Genomic DNA, 21,916 nt, shown 5'->3' on the forward strand with positions numbered 1-21,916 from the left:
TCTGAATCGAGAGGTTTGAGATTTTTGCTGAGGATTTTTTTCCTTCTCCTTGATCTGGAAAACAAATGTGCCAGTAATTAAAATAATTTATCCTCCAACTTTCACAAAGCTGGAAAGTTCATGTACTAAAGCAAAAATAGATTTGTGTCATATCTTTGTTTTGGTTTTTTGCTACAGATTAAAAAGGCAAACATCCATCATGTGAGGTTATTTTCCATATTTTTTTAACCACTTTCACTCAGATTAGTCAAACTTGTGATGTTTATTGTACTGTAGTCAGTTTTTACATTCACATAAAAATTTGAGAAAACGGTCAGTGATTCCTGACAGACATATTTACAGTGTGCAGATTCTTACAATGTAAATACAGCCACAAAGACAAACATGCAAGACTTGTTCTATGATTAAACTCAGCAGCCTGTTCTCACACTGTAGATACTGTCAGATATGCACAATGTTACATATGATTCATAGCAAGAGTCGGACCCGTTCAGGACCACCGGGCATCACATTTAAAGGCACTCGGGCACTTTTTTTCTCTGCGTATGGATTTCTGTGTATTTTAGCTCCAAACCTAAACGAGTAGCTAGAAGTAATCAGTGAGTGAACACAAAATTTAAAGTGGAAAATGCTAAACTACCATACGGGAAACAAACCGCACCCCTCCTGGTTTCTCACACTCATCACATCAAACTACATCTTTCATGTATCTTTGTGACGCCGGCGGATTCTGATAAAACACTGAGACGAGAACGGCTCAGGGCTGCATGCGAATGGCTCCGTCCAGTCTAATGACCTCCCCGTTGATCATGGGATTCTCAACCAGGCATGTGACCAGGTGAGCAAACTCAGCGGGGTCACCCAGGCGCGAGGGGAAGGGCACCTGGCGTGCGAGGAATGAACGCACCTTCTCTGGAAGACTGGCGAGAAGAGGAGTGGAGAAGAGCCCTGAAGGAAAAAAACAGTTTGGTTGATTTTTTGCTTTTTGTGTTAATTTTTGATAAAATAATCCGAAAATCTAATTTCCCCACATAGTTTTCGGTTTAGTTTAAGTTAACTATAACGGGCTGAGTACGAACACTAACCAGGTGCTATGGTGATGACTCTGATGCCCATGGGTGCCAGGTCCCGTGCGATGGGAAGGGTCATCCCAACGATGCCGCCTTTAGAAGCAGAGTAAGCCGCTTGTCCGACCTGAACAATAAATAAATACAAAATCACTAATTTATTTTATCACTCACTTAAAAAATATTATATATAGTATTTTTTTTTTTTTTTTAACCTTACCTGTCCATCAAAAGCTGCCACGCTGGCGGTGTTAATGATGCAGCCTCTGTGCCCGTCTGCGTCGGGTTCGTTCTTCCCCATCTCGCCCGCAGCGAGGCGAATCACATTAAAAGATCCTGCGATGTTCACCTGCAGGTTAAAAAAAAGAAAACAAATAAAAGCCACACGTGATTGTCCGATTACACTTTCTCTGTACTTCTGATCATCTGTCCGTCCGTCTTACATTGATGACGCGCTGGAAGTCCTCCAGGCTGTGAGGGAGGTCCTTCTTAAAGTTATACGTTTTCACAGCCACAGCAATGCCAGCACAGTTAACCGCCAAGTCCAACTTCCCAAACTTCTCTTTGGCCAGGGAAACAGCTGACCGCACCTCTGCCTCTGATGTCACCTGGAAAACGACGAGAACAAGAAGCCCTTTTGCTCACATCAAATTATAAAGCATAACAGCCAATAACAACCCCAAGAACTCGAAATGCACCAAAGATTTTTCATATTCCCTGTTTGCAGAAAAATAGAGGACAAATAAGAATATGGCACAAATTATGGCCAAAATGTACAACATGAATGCACTGGTGCTCAGTATCTGCTGTGTGTGAGCGCCATCTACTGAGCTGAGAGGGTATTACATTTCCAGTGGCATGTGCAGAATCTAGTTAAAGGTTTCTCCCACAAAACAAGCTGCTCACTGAGGCAGTAATTATTCATCTTTTATCCAACTACACCCTGTGATGGAAAATTTGTGTTTTGCCTCATCTAACCTTTGTGTACAAAGAAAGAGTGTATGAAGACGGGAAAACAACTGACTAAGACTGTAAGCCTCAAGGTCATGACACACTTCATTATCAAGCTGCTGCCTACGCGACGGTGAGAATTTTACATCCAACCGCTGAATAGACAAAGACTATATCCACATGATGGCTATAAAGGAGCTGATGTAATTTTGCCCTTGTGTCAATGCTGGTGTGAACCGCGTTCATGCTGTATTGATCCCTTTACAAAGGTTTTCACTTTCTTTCAATAAATCTCAGAAAATCTGTTTGGTTTCGATGCTCGAAATATTTTTCCACAACTCACCCCACTATATATTTATCTGTCTATCAATCAATCTAACAGTCTCTGGCTCAGGTTTTAGCGGCCTTTATGTCAAAATGTATGTCACATTCATTTTTATGGGGTCAGAAAGGCGTCCTCGATGGTTCTAGGTTTAAGTTGTTGTACTTTTTTTTTCTTGTTATTCCCACACACCCCAAAAATCCACTAAAATAAACCCATTTTAGGAAAAGTCATGAAATATGAGATGATGGTATTTTAATTCAACAGAGTTACTTGATTTTTAAAATGCCAAGGATGTCAAAATGACAGCTTTTGTGGTTCTAGTGCTAAAGGACAGTCAGTATTCATCTCACACATGGCTTAAGAAGCATTTTGGTCCATTTTGTTCTATTCGATTCATGTAAACTCTATGCCCCGCACAGCTCACACAGATAGGGGTGTTTATAAATGTGACTTTCTCTGTTAATGTTTCCACTGGGAAAATATGGATTCTCGCATCGGTGTAATTTTGGACTCACGTCTGCAGGAGCAAAGGCACAGCGGTTTCCCAGACTGGCTGCCACGGCCTGTCCGTCAGAGGAGGGCAGGTCCACGATCACAGCAGACGCTCCGCTCTGCACCAGACGCTCCACGGTGGCCCGCCCCAAACCGGAGGCACCGCCTGTTACCAGGCCGACCATACCCTGCTCAAAACACACATAAAAACAGGGACGCCCACCGGGACCAGAGGAGGGGGCAGAAGAAAAGGGGAAAGAAAGTCACGGCTCAATAAGAAAGACCAGTGAAAGACACTGCATGTTTTATCTGTTAAACTTTAATTCTCCAGTTATGGATTATATTAGGTACACTTCATGAAATTGTGATGGGATTTGTTTTTGGTTAGTCAAACATATTTGATGTTAAAGCTGCTTCATTGAATTTAAAATACTTTTGAAATCTTGGCCAGTGTCTTTAAAGTGACTACCAATAAATCCCATTCAATATCTCTCTGCTGTGGTTTTCAATGATCAAAATTCAATAGTAATCAGATCAATACTCCAATAAAGGCCTTTCAGAAATAGTGTAATACTGCAACATCCACACTGTATTGAAAGAAAGCTTTAATTGGAAATAATGGCAAGCCACAATTTCACTAAAGATACTGTTGGGGTGGAAAAAAAACTGCTAGTTGAACGAACTAGACGAACTTTGGCACCATTTCTTCATAACACTGTACCTTGCACTTTGACCTTCCTGCCGTATGTGCAGCTGCTGCTGTGGAGCATTTTAACCCAAAACAATCTTTACCTACATCTAACCCAGTGGCATTGTTGCTTAAATCTAACAAAACAGTAACTGAAAACATGTTAAAGGAACTAAACCTTTATGGCAGGAACACTGAATATAAAGTAGCCAGTCGCCATAAAGAACATAAATAACATACATAACTTCTGACTGTCTGATCACAGACATTTCATAGGAAATTTAACTGTCATTCAAATGTTATAATTAAAGAAAAAAGAGACATGAATTCAGGTCTTTGCTGCAATAATATAAACTACTTTCTGTCCTTCATACAGGAGGTATATGGACCATTATTCTACAAATAAACCTCTTTATATGAGAGATGCAGTCAGTGTTTCCTCAGTGTTTGCTGGGATCAGTCATTCGGTGTTTGCAGTCTACATCAGGAGACCCATTACATCAAAATGCCACAGGTTTCCCTGCATATAAACATTTTGTCACCCACCAAAGAGGTTTTTGTTTTCCCCATGAAGAAAATCACAGTGATCACCTGTGATAAAACACTTTTAACAGGATGTTTAACCAGGATTTCATACAGCATATCATAGACTTTTGTGTATCAAATATCCAGAGATGATAAGAAACTACACAGGCTTCCGTGAAGTAAGGTGACACAGACTCATGGTGCTTTTGTTGGCAGACCGTCTCCAGAGAACCAGGAAAAACCTGATTTATAAACTACTGAAAAAAAAAGAGTTTTAAACAACTTTTTTAAATTATCTTATTTCTTTTGATGGTGCAAGTAAACAAAAAGAGGGGGCTGAACACAAATGCGCGCACCTTCATTTAGTCTTCAGACCTCTAACTGAGAACCGGAGGTCAGCTGGGATGGCTGAAGGGGGAGCTATCAGCATGTTTGCTAACCTGCAGGTATGCTAGCCGGGCACTCAGACTTATGGACTATAAAGAGAGCGTGCACGCCGGAAGTACCAGAAAAACTAGCACAAATCGAAACCGATGTAATATGAAAGTCTAACGCGTCACATTTCCTCAGAAGAAAAGAAAACGGCGAGGCAGCGCGGAGATATTTCATCTTTTTTCTGCTCCTCACCTTCACACACCGAATATTCGCCATTGTGGACAGGACTCGGCTGACGTCATGCCAAAGATCGTGTATGTATGAGAGAGGCTGTGACGGATGAAGACAAGCTGAGTTTTTTTTTACTAGGGCTGGGTATCGTCACTGATTTCTAGAATCGATTCGATTCTGATTCACAAGGTCCCGATTCGATTCGATTTGAGTCGGAGAAATTTTGCCTCAGACAGCCAGAAATATTATAATTCTGATCATTTATCAGCACATATCCACATTTTTATATCTATAAAAGAAAGCTGATACTTGTGAGACTTTATCAGTAGATGCCTTTGTGTCAAAGTAACAGAGCATAAAACACAGAAAAACATGAAGGAGATTTTCCTGGCCTGTCTTTTTATAGCAGATAACCTTAAAAATATTCTGCAGTAGAACAAAAACGGAAAAAAACCGTGACTCAACATATGAAATTACCCAAAGTTACAGAGGTTTTATTAGAGACAAGTGTTTTCCGATTTGTCATAATTTTAAAAAGTTTACAATTCTTCAGTATTGAACAGCAGAAATGAGGCTTCCTTGCCGGAAGTCATTAAAAAAAAACAGCGGCCGACAGCGCTGTAGACAACGGTAGAATGGTGGGTAATAAGCAAGCGAGTAATGCAGAAAATTGAGAATTTTAGATAGGAAACTGTTCTTAAAGTACACTGAGAGAGAGAGAGAGAGAGAGAGAGCTGTGCAGGTTTTATCGTGGTGGAGACAAAACAGCAGAAGTAAGAGGGAATTCATGACGATGTTTATGTGAAGCAAAATGTGAAGCTTAAGATCTTCTTTTGCTGCTGGTTCAGTCGAATTTGGTTGGAGAGAGACAAAGCCTACAGCTTCAGAATCTAGCGCAAAAAAAGACATAAACACAAAGCACGGACCCGACGCATCAAAATCAGTGTGCTGTCAGCTTTCAGCCCGGACGGCGTGTCCACGTACGTGCTGTCAGGTGAGAAAGCCGACATCTCACTGATTCCGATGCGTCAGGTCCGCACTTTGTGTTTACGTCTTTTTTCGGAATCCGTTTACCTGCTCTCGTTTGCTGTTTTAGCTGTTTGGTGGTTGTTTAAAATAGTTTTGTGAGGTTTAACCTGAGATTCTGGCCTTTCTAGCAAAATACATTTATACTTAAAAATCGATTCAGAATGAATCAATATCACTTTATTAAAGCTAAAATCGATTTTAATCGATTATTGAAACCCACCCCTACTCTTTACTGTTATTTAACTGCTTTAAGGTTTGTGTATCCGAAAGACCCTCAGAGTGAGACCTCTCTTTATTCATCTTTGCTCAGAACCCCGCCCACTAAGTCCTGATCTGACCAATCCGGTCTTTAAGTCTGACATCGTAGGGTCGCTGTCAGACCCTGTAATTCATTATTATTAGGATGTCCTTAAAAACTCCCTGAAAAGCCTTCAGTTAATCCAAAATACTGCAGCACGAGTACTGACAGGGACTAGAAAGAGAGAGCATATTTCTCCAGTTTTGGCTTCCCTTCACTGACTCCCTGTTAAATCCAGAATTGAATTCAAAATCCTGCTCCTCACATACAAGGTCTTGAGTAATCAGTCCCCATCTTATCTTAATGACCTTATAGTACCATATTACCCCATTAGAGCACTTCGCTCTCGTACTGCAGACTTACTTGTTGTTCTAGAGGGAGAGCCTTCATTTTGCAGGACCCCTTCTGTGGAAGCACCACTTTAAATTCAGGAGACAGACACTATCTCTACTTTTAAGATTAGGTTTAAAACTTTCCTTTTTGCTAAAGCATATAGTTAGGGCTGGATCAGGTGACCCTGAATCCTCCCTTAGTTATGCTGCAATAGGCGTAGGCTGCCGGGGATTCCCATGGTGCATTGAGTGTTTCTTCTTCAGTCACCTTTCTCACTCACTATGTGTTAATACACCTCTCTGCATTGAATCATACTTGTTATTAATCTCTGGCTCTCGTCCACAGTATGTCTTTTATCCTGTCTTCCTTCTCTCACCCCAACCGGTCACAGCAGATGGCCCCGCCCCTCCCTGAGCCTGGTTCTGCCGGAGGTTTCTTCCTGTTAAAAGGGAGTTTTTCCTTCCCACTGTCGCCAAAGTGTTTGCTCATAGGGGGTTCATATGATTGTTGGGTTTTTCCTCTGTATTGTAGGGTCTACCTTACAATATAAAGTGCCTTGAGGCGACTGCGATTTGGTGCTGTATAATTAAAATTGAATTGAACTGAAAATTGTTCCTATCCTGGTTCCTTGGGAAAACAAAAACCTGTTTCTCCACTGTGAGAGAGCAGGAAACAGCTTGAGCAGTATCCGGGTTATTGGTGCTCATCTCCTTATCAAGAGCATTCTCAGTCCATGTAGCGAGGTCAGCCAGGGTGAGACTCCCTTCAAGGCTGCTGCCATCTTAAACTTTTCACAATATTAAGCACTAAATGCCTAGACTTACTTTATCATTTTAATCACTGGTGGTTCAAGAAATAAAGTGTAACCTCACAGACTCTGATTCATGGAGTCATGGGTGTTTGAAAGATTTAATTGCATGTGTTGTTAAAAAAAAAAAAATTGCAGTAACGTCATAACTTACAGGGCTAAGACTGACTTTATAATAATACTTCTGAGTCGGCATTTAAGGAGGTGGGTAAGAATGTGTGGATCTAAATCATTCTTCACTTTTTAACCCACATAGGATCCCTGCCAAACATCAGGAAAAATGGTGACTCCCCTGTGCCCTGATGGGATGTGCTGTTGTAACAAAAGAGGATGTGACGTAAACGCACAGCCCAGTCACGCTTTCGGGATGGTGGAAGGGTATGCAAGAGGTTGTGAAGGGTTCTATTAAATCGTTCACACTGTCCATTACGTGCTAGATGGTATGGAGTTGTACAGACTTTGCTGTTCCTGCCTTAGTCAAAGTGGATGCAGCTAGGAACACCAAACTTAAAGAACCGCTCTGTCACAAGGACCTGGGCTATAGTAGAAGCCCGCTGATCCCAGGTAGCGACTGCAACAGTGTATTTGCTAAAAACATCAGTCATAATCAGGACATTCTTAAGCCCACCAAGGGAGGGTTCCAACAAAGTGAAATCTATGGCCAGGATTTTATTTGTCCTAGATGCCAAAAGGGTGGCCCATATAGCTATGCAATACCAACCCTGAATCTTTTGCAGTTTGACAACGCTCACAACCCTGGACCCACTGTTTGAAGTCAGAGGACATCCCTGGCCAGTAACAGTGCTGTCTGACCAATTCGGTGGTACGCTCATGGTCCTGGTGCAGCTGTCTCAGCTGATATCCCAGAGACTTCAGAGCCTCTGGAAGGACAAGTTGGAGCACTTCCTCACCCCCATCAGGACGTGAAGTCTGGCGATAGAGTATGCCACTCTTCTCTACCAAACGGTCCCACTGACGTAGCAGAATCATAACTGGCTTGGGAACCTTGCTCCTCTCCCTTGGAGATGGCAAAACACCAAATCCCTCAGGAGTGGATCAGCCTGGTGACCTCTGGCAAATGCCAAACGTCCTGCATGGTGTTGGGCTGTAAGCACAACCCCCACCTGTGGACGTTGGGCCCTCATGCCACCCTCACGGAGTCTGTTTCTGACTGTTTGAGCAGACACATGCACATTTCTGGCCTGCTGGAGGTCATTTAGCAGGGCTCTGGCAATGCTCCTCCTGTTTCTCCTTGCACAAAGGTGGAGGTATTGGTCCTGTTGCTGGGTTGTTGCCCTCCTACGGCCTCCTCCACGTCCCCTGGTAGCGCCTCCATGCTCTGGACACTACGCTGACAGACAGAGCAAACCTTACCACAGATCACAGTGATGTGCCATCCTGGATGAGTTGCACTACCTGAGCCAGTTGTGTGTCACTAGAGTGAAAACACCGCTAGCATTCAAAAGTGACCAAAACATCAGCCAGAAAGCATAGGTACCAAGAAGAACCACTGCAGAACCACTCATTTATTGGGGATGTCTTTCTAATTGCCTATAATTTCCACCCGTTGTCTATTCCATTTGCATAGCAGCATGTGAAATTGATTGTCAAGTAGTGGACAGTTTGATTTCACAGAAGTGTGACTGACTTGGAGTTACACTGTGTTGTTTAAGTGTGCCCTTTATTTTTTGAGCAGTGTATATATATCCCAAAAGGCTCACACAAGCTAGGTCCCTTAGCTTTCGGTAGCTGTTGAAAGGATTAAGTTGTGGTATACCAATGGTCAAAAATGCCATTATTATTATTATTATTACTCTATCACAAAGTCAGGGGTGATCTGGGAAGATCAGTAAAGCACCACATTTCAACAGCCAAACCCATCTTAATATTGGAACAATATTATAGTTTGATATTGAATCAATGTTGAATTCTGATGTTGATTTTCCACCACCTTTGCACCAGTGGTTAATGTTGAAACAATAATAAAATCATGATTAAAAATCAACTGGACTTCACAGATATTTCAATCAATACTAAACCACTGCAAATTATCAATACTAACACAATTGTTTTTCACAGGTTTGTTATCAAAAAAAAAAAGGATACAATTTAACATGTCCATTATAGAATCTATAACACTAAGTGCCAGACCTGATCTAATAAAAAAGACAGACATCTCTGCATCAATTAAGAAAACAGTCTATTTTATGAAAACATTTTTTTTCTATTATTTACACAGTGTTTTCAGTTTACTCTGGGATGGGGCTGGAGCCCCCAGGACCGTGACTCAGATGTTGCAGGACACTAAAAGCTGTAAGGCTTGCAAAGAAACAACAGAGAAGCACCTAGAAACACTGTGAGACTAATTAGGGGCACAGAAAGAAATACTCAGCTACCAAGTAACAGCACCAAGTGTAGGAGTTACAGACCAACTTTGTAGTTTACTAAAAATCAGAGCCGTGAGTTGCTGCATCCAATTATGAGCTAATATTATATTAGCTATTAGATAATATTATACTAACTATTCAACATTTTCAGTCCAGACCTTGTACCTGACCATTTTCAGAGAAATCTACGGGGCTTGGAAAATAAAGCGACTGAACTTCTTTAATTTTCTTGAAAACGTCTCACCTTTCATCCAAGAAGCTTCTTTAGTTCTAAGACCAAATGGTTGACAGTCCCAAGTACTTAAACCATAGCGGGAGTAGTCTCTTTAAGAGTTTCTTTGACACATTATAGACCATGTGTCTCATCACATGAAAGGTGACTTTTTCATACCCTTTTCAAGGTGTGAAAAAGGGTATGGGTCATTATCGGCAGAGGTTTCAGGTGAAACCATTGTGAGACCTTCACTCTTTAAATGCCCTCTTTTGCTTAGTCTGGTCCGTATTTTTTCCTCCCAGCTCAGTTAAGTCCAGAGGACAGCTCATTTGTAATGGCATAGACCAGCATGCAATAGACTTGCACCTCCAGTGTGGTCCCTCCAATCAAAGAAAAGCATTCCAGGTTTTGAATTAGTTTTCTTTTCTCTTCCTGATAATTTTGACAATGGAACAAAACATGTTCAACAGTTTCACTACTACATTTCCCCATTTGATTTTTCCCTATAATGAACAGTGAACTGTTAAACCCAGTGTGTCCAAATCTGAATCGAGATATTGTCTCTTCTCTCCTGATTCCCCCATTTTCCTTTGACTAGAATAAAACCATCTCCCTGTCCTCTCCTCCCACCGCTTTTGTCATCTTTCCCTTGTTTTCCGTTTTACCATGCTCTTCATTTCAGCTTTCCTAATACTGACATTTAAATCAACTTGATCTCCGTTAGCAGCCTGCTTTGCAATTTTATCTGCCACCTCATTGCCAATAACACCATAATGTGCTGGTATCCGTACGAATTTAACTATCAGTCCCATCATTTTTATTCTGTGGATTGTCTGTAAAATCTCAATTAAAATGTCTGGTCTGGCATCTGAATGACTTATCCAAGCTGGCCAATGATGAACTAGAGTCTGAACAGATTATTGTCCATAATGGCTTGTTTTCCTCCACCCACTGAACAGCTAACAACAATGCCAACATTTCCCCTGTGTACACTGAAAGTCCATTATTGAGCATTTTTCCAACTTTTATCTTCAATTCTGGAAGATTGAATGCCACACCCACTTGATCGCCTGTATTTTGCATCTGTATAGATTTGTACAAAACCATAAAATTGATTAATATAATCCTGCACTATATGGGAATTCAAAATAAATTCCTGGTCTTTGATAACATAAGACAATGAAACCACGTATGCTGCAGGCGCTTTGGAAAATCTGATCAGATTTCCACGGATAACCAAAGCACTTTCATCTATAATCTAAAAAATAATAGAAAAATGATAAAATATTTAAAACAAGACCAGTGGAAAGCAACAACACTGGAACAAAGTTATGACCAAAAACCTGAAGAGGTAAGACGATGGAGGTGATGGTTTCGGTTGCCGTGAGAAAGACAGTAGGCTGTATAGTTATCTCCCAGATCTGGTGTGATCCTAAAACTATACAAACTACTACCTCATCCCACAGCTCCCATTTTCTTCCTCAGCCCACCCCGGTCATATATTAACTTTATATGAGCATAATAAACATGGCTCTGCAGTCGTGGAAGCAGGACAGATGACCGGTCTTCAGAAAATCCTGCAGCCTTCTCCCAGAAGCTCTCTAATCTTGAGGATAGGTAGGCATCTCCAAGGACAAAACTAGGAGAAATTTAGAAAAAAAAAAAAAGTAGTAATAATAATAATAATAATAATAATAATAATAATAATGAAATCTTTAAATTATCACAGCCAACAAAACCTGAACTAAACAAAAAGCATCAAAGAAGAGCTGAATAAGATGTGGGAGATGTTATGACGCATCGTTTGAAGGCCAGCAGAAGGTGACATTAGATATGCTGCTAATAAAACGTGTGAATTAAGGTGTTTGTTTGTGGTACCTTTTAAACTCGTCTTTGCTGATATTGTGTTTGAATATTATCACATGTATCTGCACTGCATAGGCTCAGGATTTAAGTGCATTTCCTATTCCACATGCAATATATTTTTACAGAGCAAGAAAATCCCTCCTGACAGTGAGATACGAGAACAATGACAGCGAGCAGATGTGGGGGAAAAAACAAGCCCCAAAACAGTCAAACAGGGTTTTTAACATTACTTCTCTGGTTGTTTAGTGAACTTCTGTCACTGTCACTGAACCCTGCTAGATATATGTAAGATATTAAATGGTGGATGGCTCAGAAATTCCTGCAGCTAAAGAGGAGATCATTACCTGCCCTCACAACCATGTCAGAAATGACACTTTCCAGTTGTGTTTTATTCAACAACTCAGTACGATTAACTCAGTTTTATCAAAAAGAAATCTAGAGACAGTCATACATGCTTTAATCTCCTCTAGGTTAGATTGCTGCACTTCATGATACATTTTCAGACAATATAACATGAGGTTGCTCTGCTGACCATCCCACAGTCTTGGCTAAGAACCAAGGTGATTGGGTTTTTTCTGTCAGGACACCCATCCTCTGCCTGAGAAGATCAGTTTGACGAGCACACTGTTATCTTTTTACATCCGTCTTAAAGACATTTTTTAAAGCAGGCTTTATCTCTTTAGTGTCCATAATTGTTTTACCACCTCCTCTACATTTTTTTATTTGTGCTTTTAAAATACTTGCATTTCATTTTTAACAGTCCTTCTTCCCCTTTTTATCTCCTTGCGCTGCCATTATTCCCACACCTCATGATGTTCACTTTTTCCTCTCCATACATGTTTTATTTCTTCTTTGTCACATTATTATTTACACAACAAAATCAACAGACATTGTGACGGTCCATCTGGATTTAAATGTTACGAGTCACAGTTAACAGCATGGTGGTCAAACATTAAGCTTTAGTCATTCTTGATGGGTCACGTCACACTGGCCACTAATGAGTGGCATGACGGGAATCTGCAGGGTTTCTGGGTGCAGCTGCTTTTTGAAGTGAAAAATAAAGAATGTGATATAACACCACAAACCTACAGCTGAACCAAATCCAACATGCAAGCTTTTCCCCGTAACAAAAGCCTTTGCGTTTTGCTATTTCTAAGTGGGCGCTATCCAAACATCATCATCTAAACATCAATTTGTGTTGTTATTATATTAATAAAACTCAAATGAAACCCTCAGTTTTCTGCCTGTGTGGTGATCAGAGGTGAGACTAAAGGTTTGGGTGGGCCCCCTGCAGATTTTCACACTTCAAACTGGTTAGTCTGATGTTTGGAATGACTGCAGTAAACGATGTGGAGTCACTATTTTAATCATGTACGCATAAAGTGTGTGCGGCAGAGGGTTAAACTAAAGCAGGGATCCCGTATCATGCTATATTATTAGGTGACGCTAACACGCTAACCCGAGCACAGTCTCAGCCTCTGGAAACATCGGCTGCTCGGTTTACAGTAACCCTGTCCCGTCAGAATAACAGCAGTGTCTGTTAAAGGAGGATGGAAAGCAGCCACTGTCACCGTGTGTGGAATATTTACCTGAGCCTGCCTCGGAAGCAGCTAGCCCGCTGTTAGCTCACAGAGCTAGCTGACAGCTAGCTCGAATTGGCGGTTCTCGACCTGCTATCACATCCGCACCGCACGCGACAACACACACCTGCCTGTAGACTCGGTACTTCCCCCCGTAACTAGTCAAGTGTTTGGGTGCCGACCTACAGCAGTGGTTTACCTCAGAAGCCTCCCTATAGCCCGGGTGGCCCCCCATATCATCGTCGCCATCTTTCCGAGGGGAGCGGGTTTGCAGCCAGCTGCTGATATACACAAATATCGCGAGATTTATGTGTCGTGCCGGGATTTTTTTTTTTTTTTTTTTTTTTTTTTTTACGTGTATATAATCACTGAGCTTATAAAATATCAAGAGTTCCCACTTTCTGGACTTCTACTTCAGAGTGGGCGCCAGTAATCTAAAAAATGTTTGAAGTAAACTTCATGATGAAATGCTTTGAGACGATAGATTTAGTGGAGTCGTTTTTTATGAATTTACAGCCTGAAAGTCACGGTTAAGCATAAATTAGCAAATGCTAGAAAATTAAATTAAAACTTTATGTCTAGAAGACAGTGTAAATAATACTTTTAAGCGTTTAGTTCTATCATGAGCGCCCTCTGCCCCCTCCAACGTGAATTGCAGCCAATTTCTACATAACGGGATTTAAAGGAAGTGGAGTTGCTCTGATAGATTGGCTCCGATTTTACATACATCTTCGGCAGAGGTGCTTTTTACTTCTTTTTTAAAAGCATTTACACCTGGGTCATTTCTTATTAAGTCATTGGGAAGAGACAGTGAAGTAGTAACACACCAAGAAGAGCGCATCTACTGATCGTGAGGATTTAGATTAAACTTCAATATCAAAGCAGTAGGAAACATCTGCGAGTACTGAGAAAATTATTTTAACACAGAAGGAATTACATCTAGAAATTTGTTTTCTTAAATATAAATAAGGATATGGTTGAACTTTTTTTTTTGACCAAACAAAACAATATGACAGGAGCCTTTAAAGTAGGGGTGGGGAACTCCAGGCCTCAAGGGCCGGTGTCCTGCAGGTTTTAGATGTGTCAGTGATCCAACACAGCTGATTCAAATGGCTAAATTACCTCCTGTCTTGAAGTACTCCAGAGCCAGAGGGCTGGTAATGAACTAATCATTTAAATAATCAGGCCCCATCACCCTATTAGAGCACTTCGCTCTCGCACTGCAGGCCTACTTGTTGTTCCTAGAGTATTTAAAAGTAGAATGGGAGGGAGAGCCTTCAGTTTTCAGGCCCCTCTTCTGTGGAACCAGCTTCCAGTTTGGATTCAGGAGACAGACACTATCTCTACTTTCAAGATTAGGCTTAAAACTTTCCTTTTTGCTAAAGCATATAGTTAGAGCTGGACCAAGTGACCCTGAATCCTCCCTTAGTTATGCTGCAATAGACGTAGGCTGCCGGGGATTCCCATGATGCATTGCATTTTCCTTTCCAGTCACCTTTCTCACTCGCTATATGTTAATAAGACCTCTCTGCACTGAATCATATCTGTTATCAATCTCTCTCTCTTCCACAGCATGTCTTCGCAGCAGATGGCCCCGCCTCTCCCTGAGCCTGGTTCTGCTGGAGGTTTCTTCCTGTTAAAAGGGAGTTTTTCCTTCCCACTGTCGACAAAGTGCTTGCTCATAGGGGGTCATATGATTGTTGGGTTTTTCTCTGTATCTGTTATTATAGAGTATACTGTACAATATAATGCGCCTTGAGTCGACTTTTGTTGTGATTTGGCGCTGTATAAATAAAATTGAACTGAACTGAATTGAATCATTTGATTCTGGTATGTTGACCCTGGATGATATCTAAAAGTGCAGGACACAGGCCCTTGAGGCCTGGATTTCCCCACCCCTGCTTTAAAGGTTACCCAAAGTGGACTTTTGGAAGTTTCCTCCAGTGAAACATCAGTGGTTTATTTAAAAAAAAAAAAAAATCCCTCTACATCACAGACATTACATTGGTGCAAGTTTTGCTATTAAAAGCCCTCAAAAATTCAATGAATGAAGACACAGGACACAGGAAATACATTTTTTTACTAAAAGAATAAATTTTATTTCAGCACTGTAAGTCATTTCCCAACCAGTACAAACATGACTGCCATCTTTGTCTCTTTCTGAACCATTCCTCCCCTGCCTCTGTGAGATCAGACCACCAACAGCCAGACAAATTAAAAACAAAAGAACAAAAAAAACTTTCTCTCACCTTTCCACAAACCGTCTGGTGCTTCCATAATGCTAACAATGATGACAAATTATACCAACCATAATTATAACAGCAATAATGATGATGATAATATTTCTATAACAATATTATGGATAAATTTTAACCCTTTTTTCGCTGCACAGGTAGTTTTTGGGTGGTTCTGGGTACTGATGCATTGACCGACGTGATGTGAAACGGCCCCCAGCTTGACGGGGACTCGGCCACGAAGGGAGGGAGGTGGAAGGGGGGGACAGGTTATTCTGAACCTTCCGGGGGGCTGCTGAGGGGGGGAGACTGGCAGTGTAGAGAGAGACAGAAATTAGGGACCCTTATTCAAACCGGACAAAAATGCTGTGAGATTTCCTGGACAGATACAACCCAACCGATGACTCCTTTCTGTATGACAGAAGATAATACTGTTTCATTTCTACAATAATACACGCACACACTCCTGTTCTGGGGCTTTTGCTTCTCTTCAGAGGATGCTCCCGTTTTCGTAGGCAGAGAGGTGGGGGTTACTTTTAACCAGCTTTATGACACAAATACTATTCATTTCAGTCAGAGCGAGAATTTTCCTCACAGCACTTCAGCTGAGATGGTTTAAACCTCCTGATTTAAATCAGAAACTGGAAATGAAATTTTATGATGATCAAAGCGAGATGTAAGCCATGGATTGGAATTTGTTAACGAGGACTGCAGCTTTCTTTATTCATTCCTTCAAAATAAAACAGCTTTTGGTGGAGAAAATGTCTTAAAATTGCTTCTTTTTATCTGAACAAAAGCCTCTAAACCAATAAATGCCCTAACTAAGACGGAAAATAACTTTTATTCACTATAAAAACAGGATGTTGACTATGGACTGGGATTAACTAACAAGGTCTGCAACTTGCAATGATTTTCACTACTGATGTCAAAATCAACAGACAGCATCTTAAAATTGCCTGATTTTGTCAGACCAACTGTCTAAAATTTAGATATTCAGCCTAAATCATATCCGATAACAATTCCTTTAAATATGACTTGATGATTGCAGTAAAATGTGCCAGGAAGCAGCTGTATTTTCTGCAGCTCGATGCACTAATGTCAATTAGCTTGTTATGGTTCAAACGTACAAATGTCAGAATAACACACTAATTTCCACCAAGAGATCGGCCCTACAACTACCAAATACGCATTCTGTTTAGTAAATTTTGCAATAAGTGACAGAAAATTACTCATTTTGCAGCAGCACAACACCAATATTAAAATTGCTTGTTCTAGTCCACAAAACTCTGAGATTCTATCAATTTTTTTTGTATGAGAAGCCCGAAAGCTCTGAAAGCAGATCCTCATGGCTAAAATGTTTATTTGCTTGATGTGAATAAACCTCCTGGATGGTCGATCAATCTCAGATTCGCACTGTGAGGAAAACAGTCTCTCTTTCCTCCGCCTCAGTGCCCACGTACAGCATGAAAAGACTCGTTCAGCTCGAGTCCTGGGAGTTAAAAGACAAAGTTTTGAAGAAAAAAAAGCAAAAAACAAAACAAAACAAACAAACAAACAAAAAAAAAAAGCAAAAGAGGGTGCCACAAGCTCGGCGTGACAGAGAACATTTGTCAGGTGTCATTCCTTCTTCCCGTGTGTGGTTTCTTAATTTGATGTGATGGGAGCGAGTGGAGCGGTTCACACCGGCTAAAACTTCACTGTGAGGAGCGAGCGGGAGATTTTGATGAGCCGCTCACTCGCTGCCCGGTCCGTCTGCGTCTCCACGAAAACCACAGTATGAAAAACAACAAAAATAAAAATGAAACACCACACCGTTACCTCACAGATCTGTCGGATAAATCACACGTGCTGTAATGTCATTATACATATAATCATCAGAAACTTATTACTCGGGGTGGAGGGGCGGGGAGCTGTCAATGTTGGGCAGGGGGAGGGGCTATAGAGGAGCTTGTTTTGGGGTGGTGGAGGGATAGACGGGGATACTAGGTGTACTTTGGTTCTCAGGTGTTCACAAGAGATGTTTCGCTGCTTTGTGCAAGGGCGCAGAGTTGAGCTTTGATTAACGACGAAGAGCAAAAACTCGTTATCGGGGATAATATGAGAATCGAACATAGTGCAGACGACGATTTTCAATCTGAAAAAACGGGCAATATTTACTTACGTACAATAATAAAACGGTGAAGTGGTCTACAGATGCCATATAAAATACAGGTAAGGAAAATGGCGATCGTTACAGTTCAAATCTCTAGGTTGGCTAAGCGTATTTCAGTACTAACTGAAGCGATGGTAGAAGGATTAGATTAGAAGATGTAATAACATTAAAAATAGTAAGAAAAAACACATTTTGCACAATTGAATAAAACAGTTTTGATTTTTTTTCTGATTTTTTTTAAATCCACTCTGGCTAGATACATACAGAAACTGATTATCAACGTTAATATAACCTTTACTGTTAGTTGGGTTGATTAAGGGGGCGGGGCAGCCCGAAGAGAAAAAGAGAAAAAATAAAAACGGCCAATAGAAACGGTCCTAAAGGGGCTAACGGAGCGGCAGAGAGGGAGGTGAAAGGAAACTGAGATACAGTGGGAGGAGGACGGGGGTGGGATTAACCTGTGTGGAGGATATCTGTGTGTGCCTGCAGTGGGCTTGGTTTATGTGTGTGTGTGTGTGTGTGTGTGTGTGTGTCTGTGTGTGATTTCGTGGATGTAAGTACTCTACAAGGAGGCTGAGGAAAAATTTGAGGGTGGGAGAAAAGAATAAATGGATGAACAGCGAGAAGAAGTGTCATAGCAGGGGCGGGTTAGAGGATAACAAGCATAAAAATCACTGATCAAATACCTATCAAACTAAAACAGACGAGGACAAAAGAGGGACACTACATCATGTGTTGTGTTGACTTTTTTTTTCCTTTTTTTTTCCAAACTACCTACTGTGTAACTCAGGATTTAACATCTATATATCCGTGTGTTTATTATGTGCGTGTATTCTAAAAGTGTGTCGGTGTGCGCGTGTGTTTCTCCAATCTGTGTCCATGCAGCAAAAACTTGAATGTGAATGTGGGATTTATTTATTTTTTCTTCCTCCTCGCGGTCAGTAGAAAGTGTTACCAAAAAATCTCAGATGAACTGACGACCACTCCACTGGGAACTGAAACTGCACAAAAAGAAATCACTTCAGCACGAAAGCAGAGAGAATGCCGCTGGTAACAAATGCAACTGATTTCTCTGTGTGTGTGTGCGCGTGTGGGTGTGTGTGTGTGTGCGCGCGTATTGTGAACATGTGTGTGTGTTTGTGTGTTTGTGCATGTGTGTGTGTGTGTGTGTGTGTGTGTGTAACTGTTATCTGGCGCGCGAATCGAGAGAGGGCATCGAATACCAGGTCACACTCTGGATCGCCGCAGAAAAGCCATCTTCTAACAATGTACTGCTGCAATACACGTATTTGTACTAATGTCAAAAGTTGAAAGCAGTTAAGTATATGACTCCTAGTAAATCTAGACTTAGTATTTCGGCCAGTGGAGCTATATTCTCTAGCCTAGTCTTGGTGTCTGTTTTACAGTCCTGTGTTAAGCCCCGACGCTGTTTACCTACTCTTAACCTAAGAACACCTAAAGTGCTCGTAGATCCCTACCAATTAACGGCTAACTAGTCCGAACCTTTTTTTGATTTCATTTGGTGTTGGTGTAAGAGGCGGCGGCATGGCCTCGGTGGGCCTGCGCTCACGGCTGGGTCGACTGTCAGCGTGTCACTGTAAATGGCTGAGTTCATAACAGAGGGGATGTCTGACGCGACTACATTAACACTTACTTATATATATTTATATATATATATAGTCAGGGTCTTCTGTTTCCTTCAAAAAACAATAAAGAAACAAACAAATAAAAAAAAAAAAGCATTTCATAGGAGCTTTTTTCTTCCGTGTCAAATTTTGTGGCACACGATGAAGCGCAAGTCATCAATGTAGTAAGAAAATAAGGTGCTTCTTTGCTGACTTGCCCTTTTTTCCATGTGACGAGTTTATTTCAGCCTCTCTACGTACGTTTTAGAGAGATTACAACGATCATGGCCAGCATCTCTCAGGCAGTATCTGTCGCTCTACTGCTTTGACGTTTGCAGTTGTGCTACAGCTAATCGTTAAGAAGGTACATGCTTGTATTTCCTTTGTCAGATGAGACGTTACTGTGTGTGTGTGGAGGTGGGGGACACATTTCATTCTCTACAAACATAAATGCTCTAATAAAACATTTCCTAGAAGTCTCAGATTGTGAGCGGCACGCTTGGGGGTCCGCCACGAGGCCTCCCTCTCCCCTGTCAAGTGACGATGCGGTCCGGCCCACGAAGGCTCGCGCCACGCTCGGCTGAGGCGCTTCAGGGGCAGGGAAGTGCTTCCTGCTGGTCTAAAGTGACACACCGGAGCTTCGCCGAGCAGCGGCTCTCTGTGTCGGGCATTTGTAATGACAACAGCTGCTCAATCTTTTGAGGCTTTGCTGCCACGCCACTTTTATATCACATATGTCTTATGAAAATACACTTTGGAAATAGTTTTTAAGAAATCTGAAATGATTCCCAGGAGCTCCTCGACGTGGACGATCAAGACTCCTTTTAGCTTCATAGCAAAGTGAATGTGTGAGGGCAGTCTGAGGGGAACTCTGCCTGGCAGCAGTCGCCCAAAAACCTCACCGCTCATTTCCATCTTTTACTGGACAGTTTCCATTTCTACGTTTTTGGCCTTTAACTGAAGAAGGTGCCTCAGAGAGGTTGTCATTTCTATATCAACTGTTAGAGGACTGTCCAGTGTGGTTTAACATTTTTTAAAACAAAGTGCTTCTTTGTCTGAAACCACTCTGTTCACATTCTGACGTCTCTCAAATAGATCTCTATCTTTAAATGCAGATCTATGTGTCATAATGATTTACTCGGGCGTGGGGAACGCCCCTCACCGACTGTCAATTCAACTGTGTAGGACAGGGGTGTCAAACTCCAGGCCTCGAGGGCCGGTGTCCTGCAGGTTTTAGATCTCACCCTGGGTCAACACACCTGAATCAAATGATTAGTTCATTACCAGGCATCTGGAGAACTTCAAGACATGTTGATGAGGTAATTTGGCCATTTAAATCAGCCGTATTGGATCACGAACACATCTAAAATCTGCAGGACACCGGCCCTCGAGGCCTGGAGTTCGACACATGTGGTGTAGGGGCTTGTTTGAATCCATTATATTTAAATACAACATTAAGTGCTTCTGCTGGGGTAGTACAATCAAAGCTTTGGGAGGAGGGGAAGGGGGCGGGGTGAGGGGTGGGACAATAACATAATAATGCATTTTTTTTTTTCTTTTTTGGAGGGTCGGGGGAAAATCTTGCATACTGTAGGGCTTAAGGTGCATAAATTCATGGGATCTCTTAGCACAGCTAAGTACTAGGCTATGCTACATTGGGCAAAGTAAGATATCACACTAATGCCATGGTGGTGCAGAAGTGCTTCAGTGACAGATTAACCAATCAAATCAATGAAAGAAAAAAATAAAAATAACGGGGTTTGATGCTAGCGCGAGTGCTACCGCTGTGTATTTAGCAGCGCTGCCAGCCAACCTGGTTGCAGAGTGGAGTTTGGCGAGGGTCGCTGCACAGAAGAGGCGGACTCTGAACATCTCTGACCTCTCGTGAGGTGGCTATGGCAACAAACCACATCAACATACAACGACCGCCTGTCACCGTCGCCGCATGCTTAACGTCTGTGTGCAGAGATTCAAACAACGGGACGACTGGAAAAAAAAACAACAACAACAAAATAATCAAACTGTACAGACACCCCTAATAAAAGGGGGTGGGATTGATTAAAGATGTGGGGGTGATGGGGCGGGGCTTTAAGCTTATTTCACTCTGAGTGCGGACAGGGAAGGATTATGGGGGATTTTTTTTGACAGGTGGGGCGCTTACGGACTCATGGAAAAACCTCTCTTCAGAAACAATGCAAAACCATATGAGAAAACTTATAGGGGGAGGGGGGTAACGGCTAACTGGTTTAGCTAATCACACGGCGCAGCAGAGGAGGCGAGGACGGGCCTCGCATCACCTCCTGCGCCGTGTGATGATGTGCACAGCTAGCAGACAGGGCTACAAAAACAGGGAAAGGCAGTCGAACACAGATAACTCTCTTAGAGCAGCGCATCCTGGTAAGAATGCCATCACTCCTCCTTCTGTAGTGCTCCGTCTGACGGGCAGTCGTCAAGGCAACAGGGGGCCTCCACTTCCACCCCCTCTGATTGGTTGTCTCTGCTGGCTAAGGCACACGGGGTTGGCTGGGCCAGGGGAGTCAGCTCCAAGGGCTGGCCGATGGCGGAGGCTGCTGAGCTGCCGTTCAGCTGCTGAGAGGCAACCTCTGGCGTGGAGCCCGCCTCCTCGGAGGGCTTTGGGGGACTGCTGGATGGGGGGGACGACGTCTGAAGGAGAGACAGAAATGTTGGAGTGCAACAAAGATGACGTCCACGCCTGATTTCAGTGTTCACCTGAGA

General features: G+C 42.0%; 2 protein-coding genes and 1 long non-coding RNA gene across 3 annotated transcripts in view; all 3 read right to left on the minus strand.

Annotated features, from left to right (window-relative positions):
• Positions 1-243: 243 nt before the first annotated feature.
• hsd17b10 (hydroxysteroid (17-beta) dehydrogenase 10) lies at positions 244-4,779 on the minus strand. The gene is made up of 6 exons (XM_003457061.4): positions 4,676-4,779; positions 2,859-3,023; positions 1,511-1,675; positions 1,288-1,416; positions 1,086-1,194; positions 244-948 (listed from the first exon to the last, which is right to left on the minus strand). The coding sequence occupies exons 1-6, from the start codon at positions 4,697-4,699 to the stop codon at positions 758-760; spliced, it is 783 nt and encodes a 260-aa protein (XP_003457109.1). The 5' UTR covers positions 4,700-4,779; the 3' UTR covers positions 244-757.
• A 2,711-nt stretch (positions 4,780-7,490) lies between these two features.
• On the minus strand, positions 7,491-13,464 carry LOC106096706 (uncharacterized). Its single transcript, XR_001223082.3, has 2 exons — positions 13,179-13,464; positions 7,491-11,362 (listed from the first exon to the last, which is right to left on the minus strand). It is a non-coding gene; the product is annotated as an uncharacterized LOC106096706 (long non-coding RNA).
• A 1,775-nt stretch (positions 13,465-15,239) lies between these two features.
• Positions 15,240-21,916, minus strand: part of fam120c (family with sequence similarity 120 member C) — a 37,441-nt gene continuing 30,764 nt past the window's right edge. The window contains exon 17 of the mRNA XM_003457085.5: positions 15,240-21,844. Within this exon, the coding sequence (XP_003457133.1) occupies positions 21,590-21,844 (255 nt within the window). The 3' untranslated portion in view covers positions 15,240-21,589. The remainder of the gene's footprint in view (positions 21,845-21,916) is intronic.

The sequence above is a fragment of the Oreochromis niloticus genome, linkage group LG20 (assembly GCF_001858045.2).
Source record: "Oreochromis niloticus isolate F11D_XX linkage group LG20, O_niloticus_UMD_NMBU, whole genome shotgun sequence".
NCBI lineage: Eukaryota > Metazoa > Chordata > Actinopteri > Cichliformes > Cichlidae > Oreochromis > Oreochromis niloticus.

Bases quoted from the DNA above. Each gene is read 5' to 3' on its own strand.
- hsd17b10 (XM_003457061.4), bottom strand. From the start codon at position 4,699: ATGGCGAATATTCGGTGTGTGAAG. The intron at 1,676-2,858 runs GTGAGTCCAAAA...GTCGTTTTCCAG, and splicing joins GTGCCTTTGCTCCTGCAGAC to GTGACATCAGAGGCAGAGGT. The intron at 1,417-1,510 runs GTAAGACGGACG...TTTAACCTGCAG, and splicing joins ACTTCCAGCGCGTCATCAAT to GTGAACATCGCAGGATCTTT.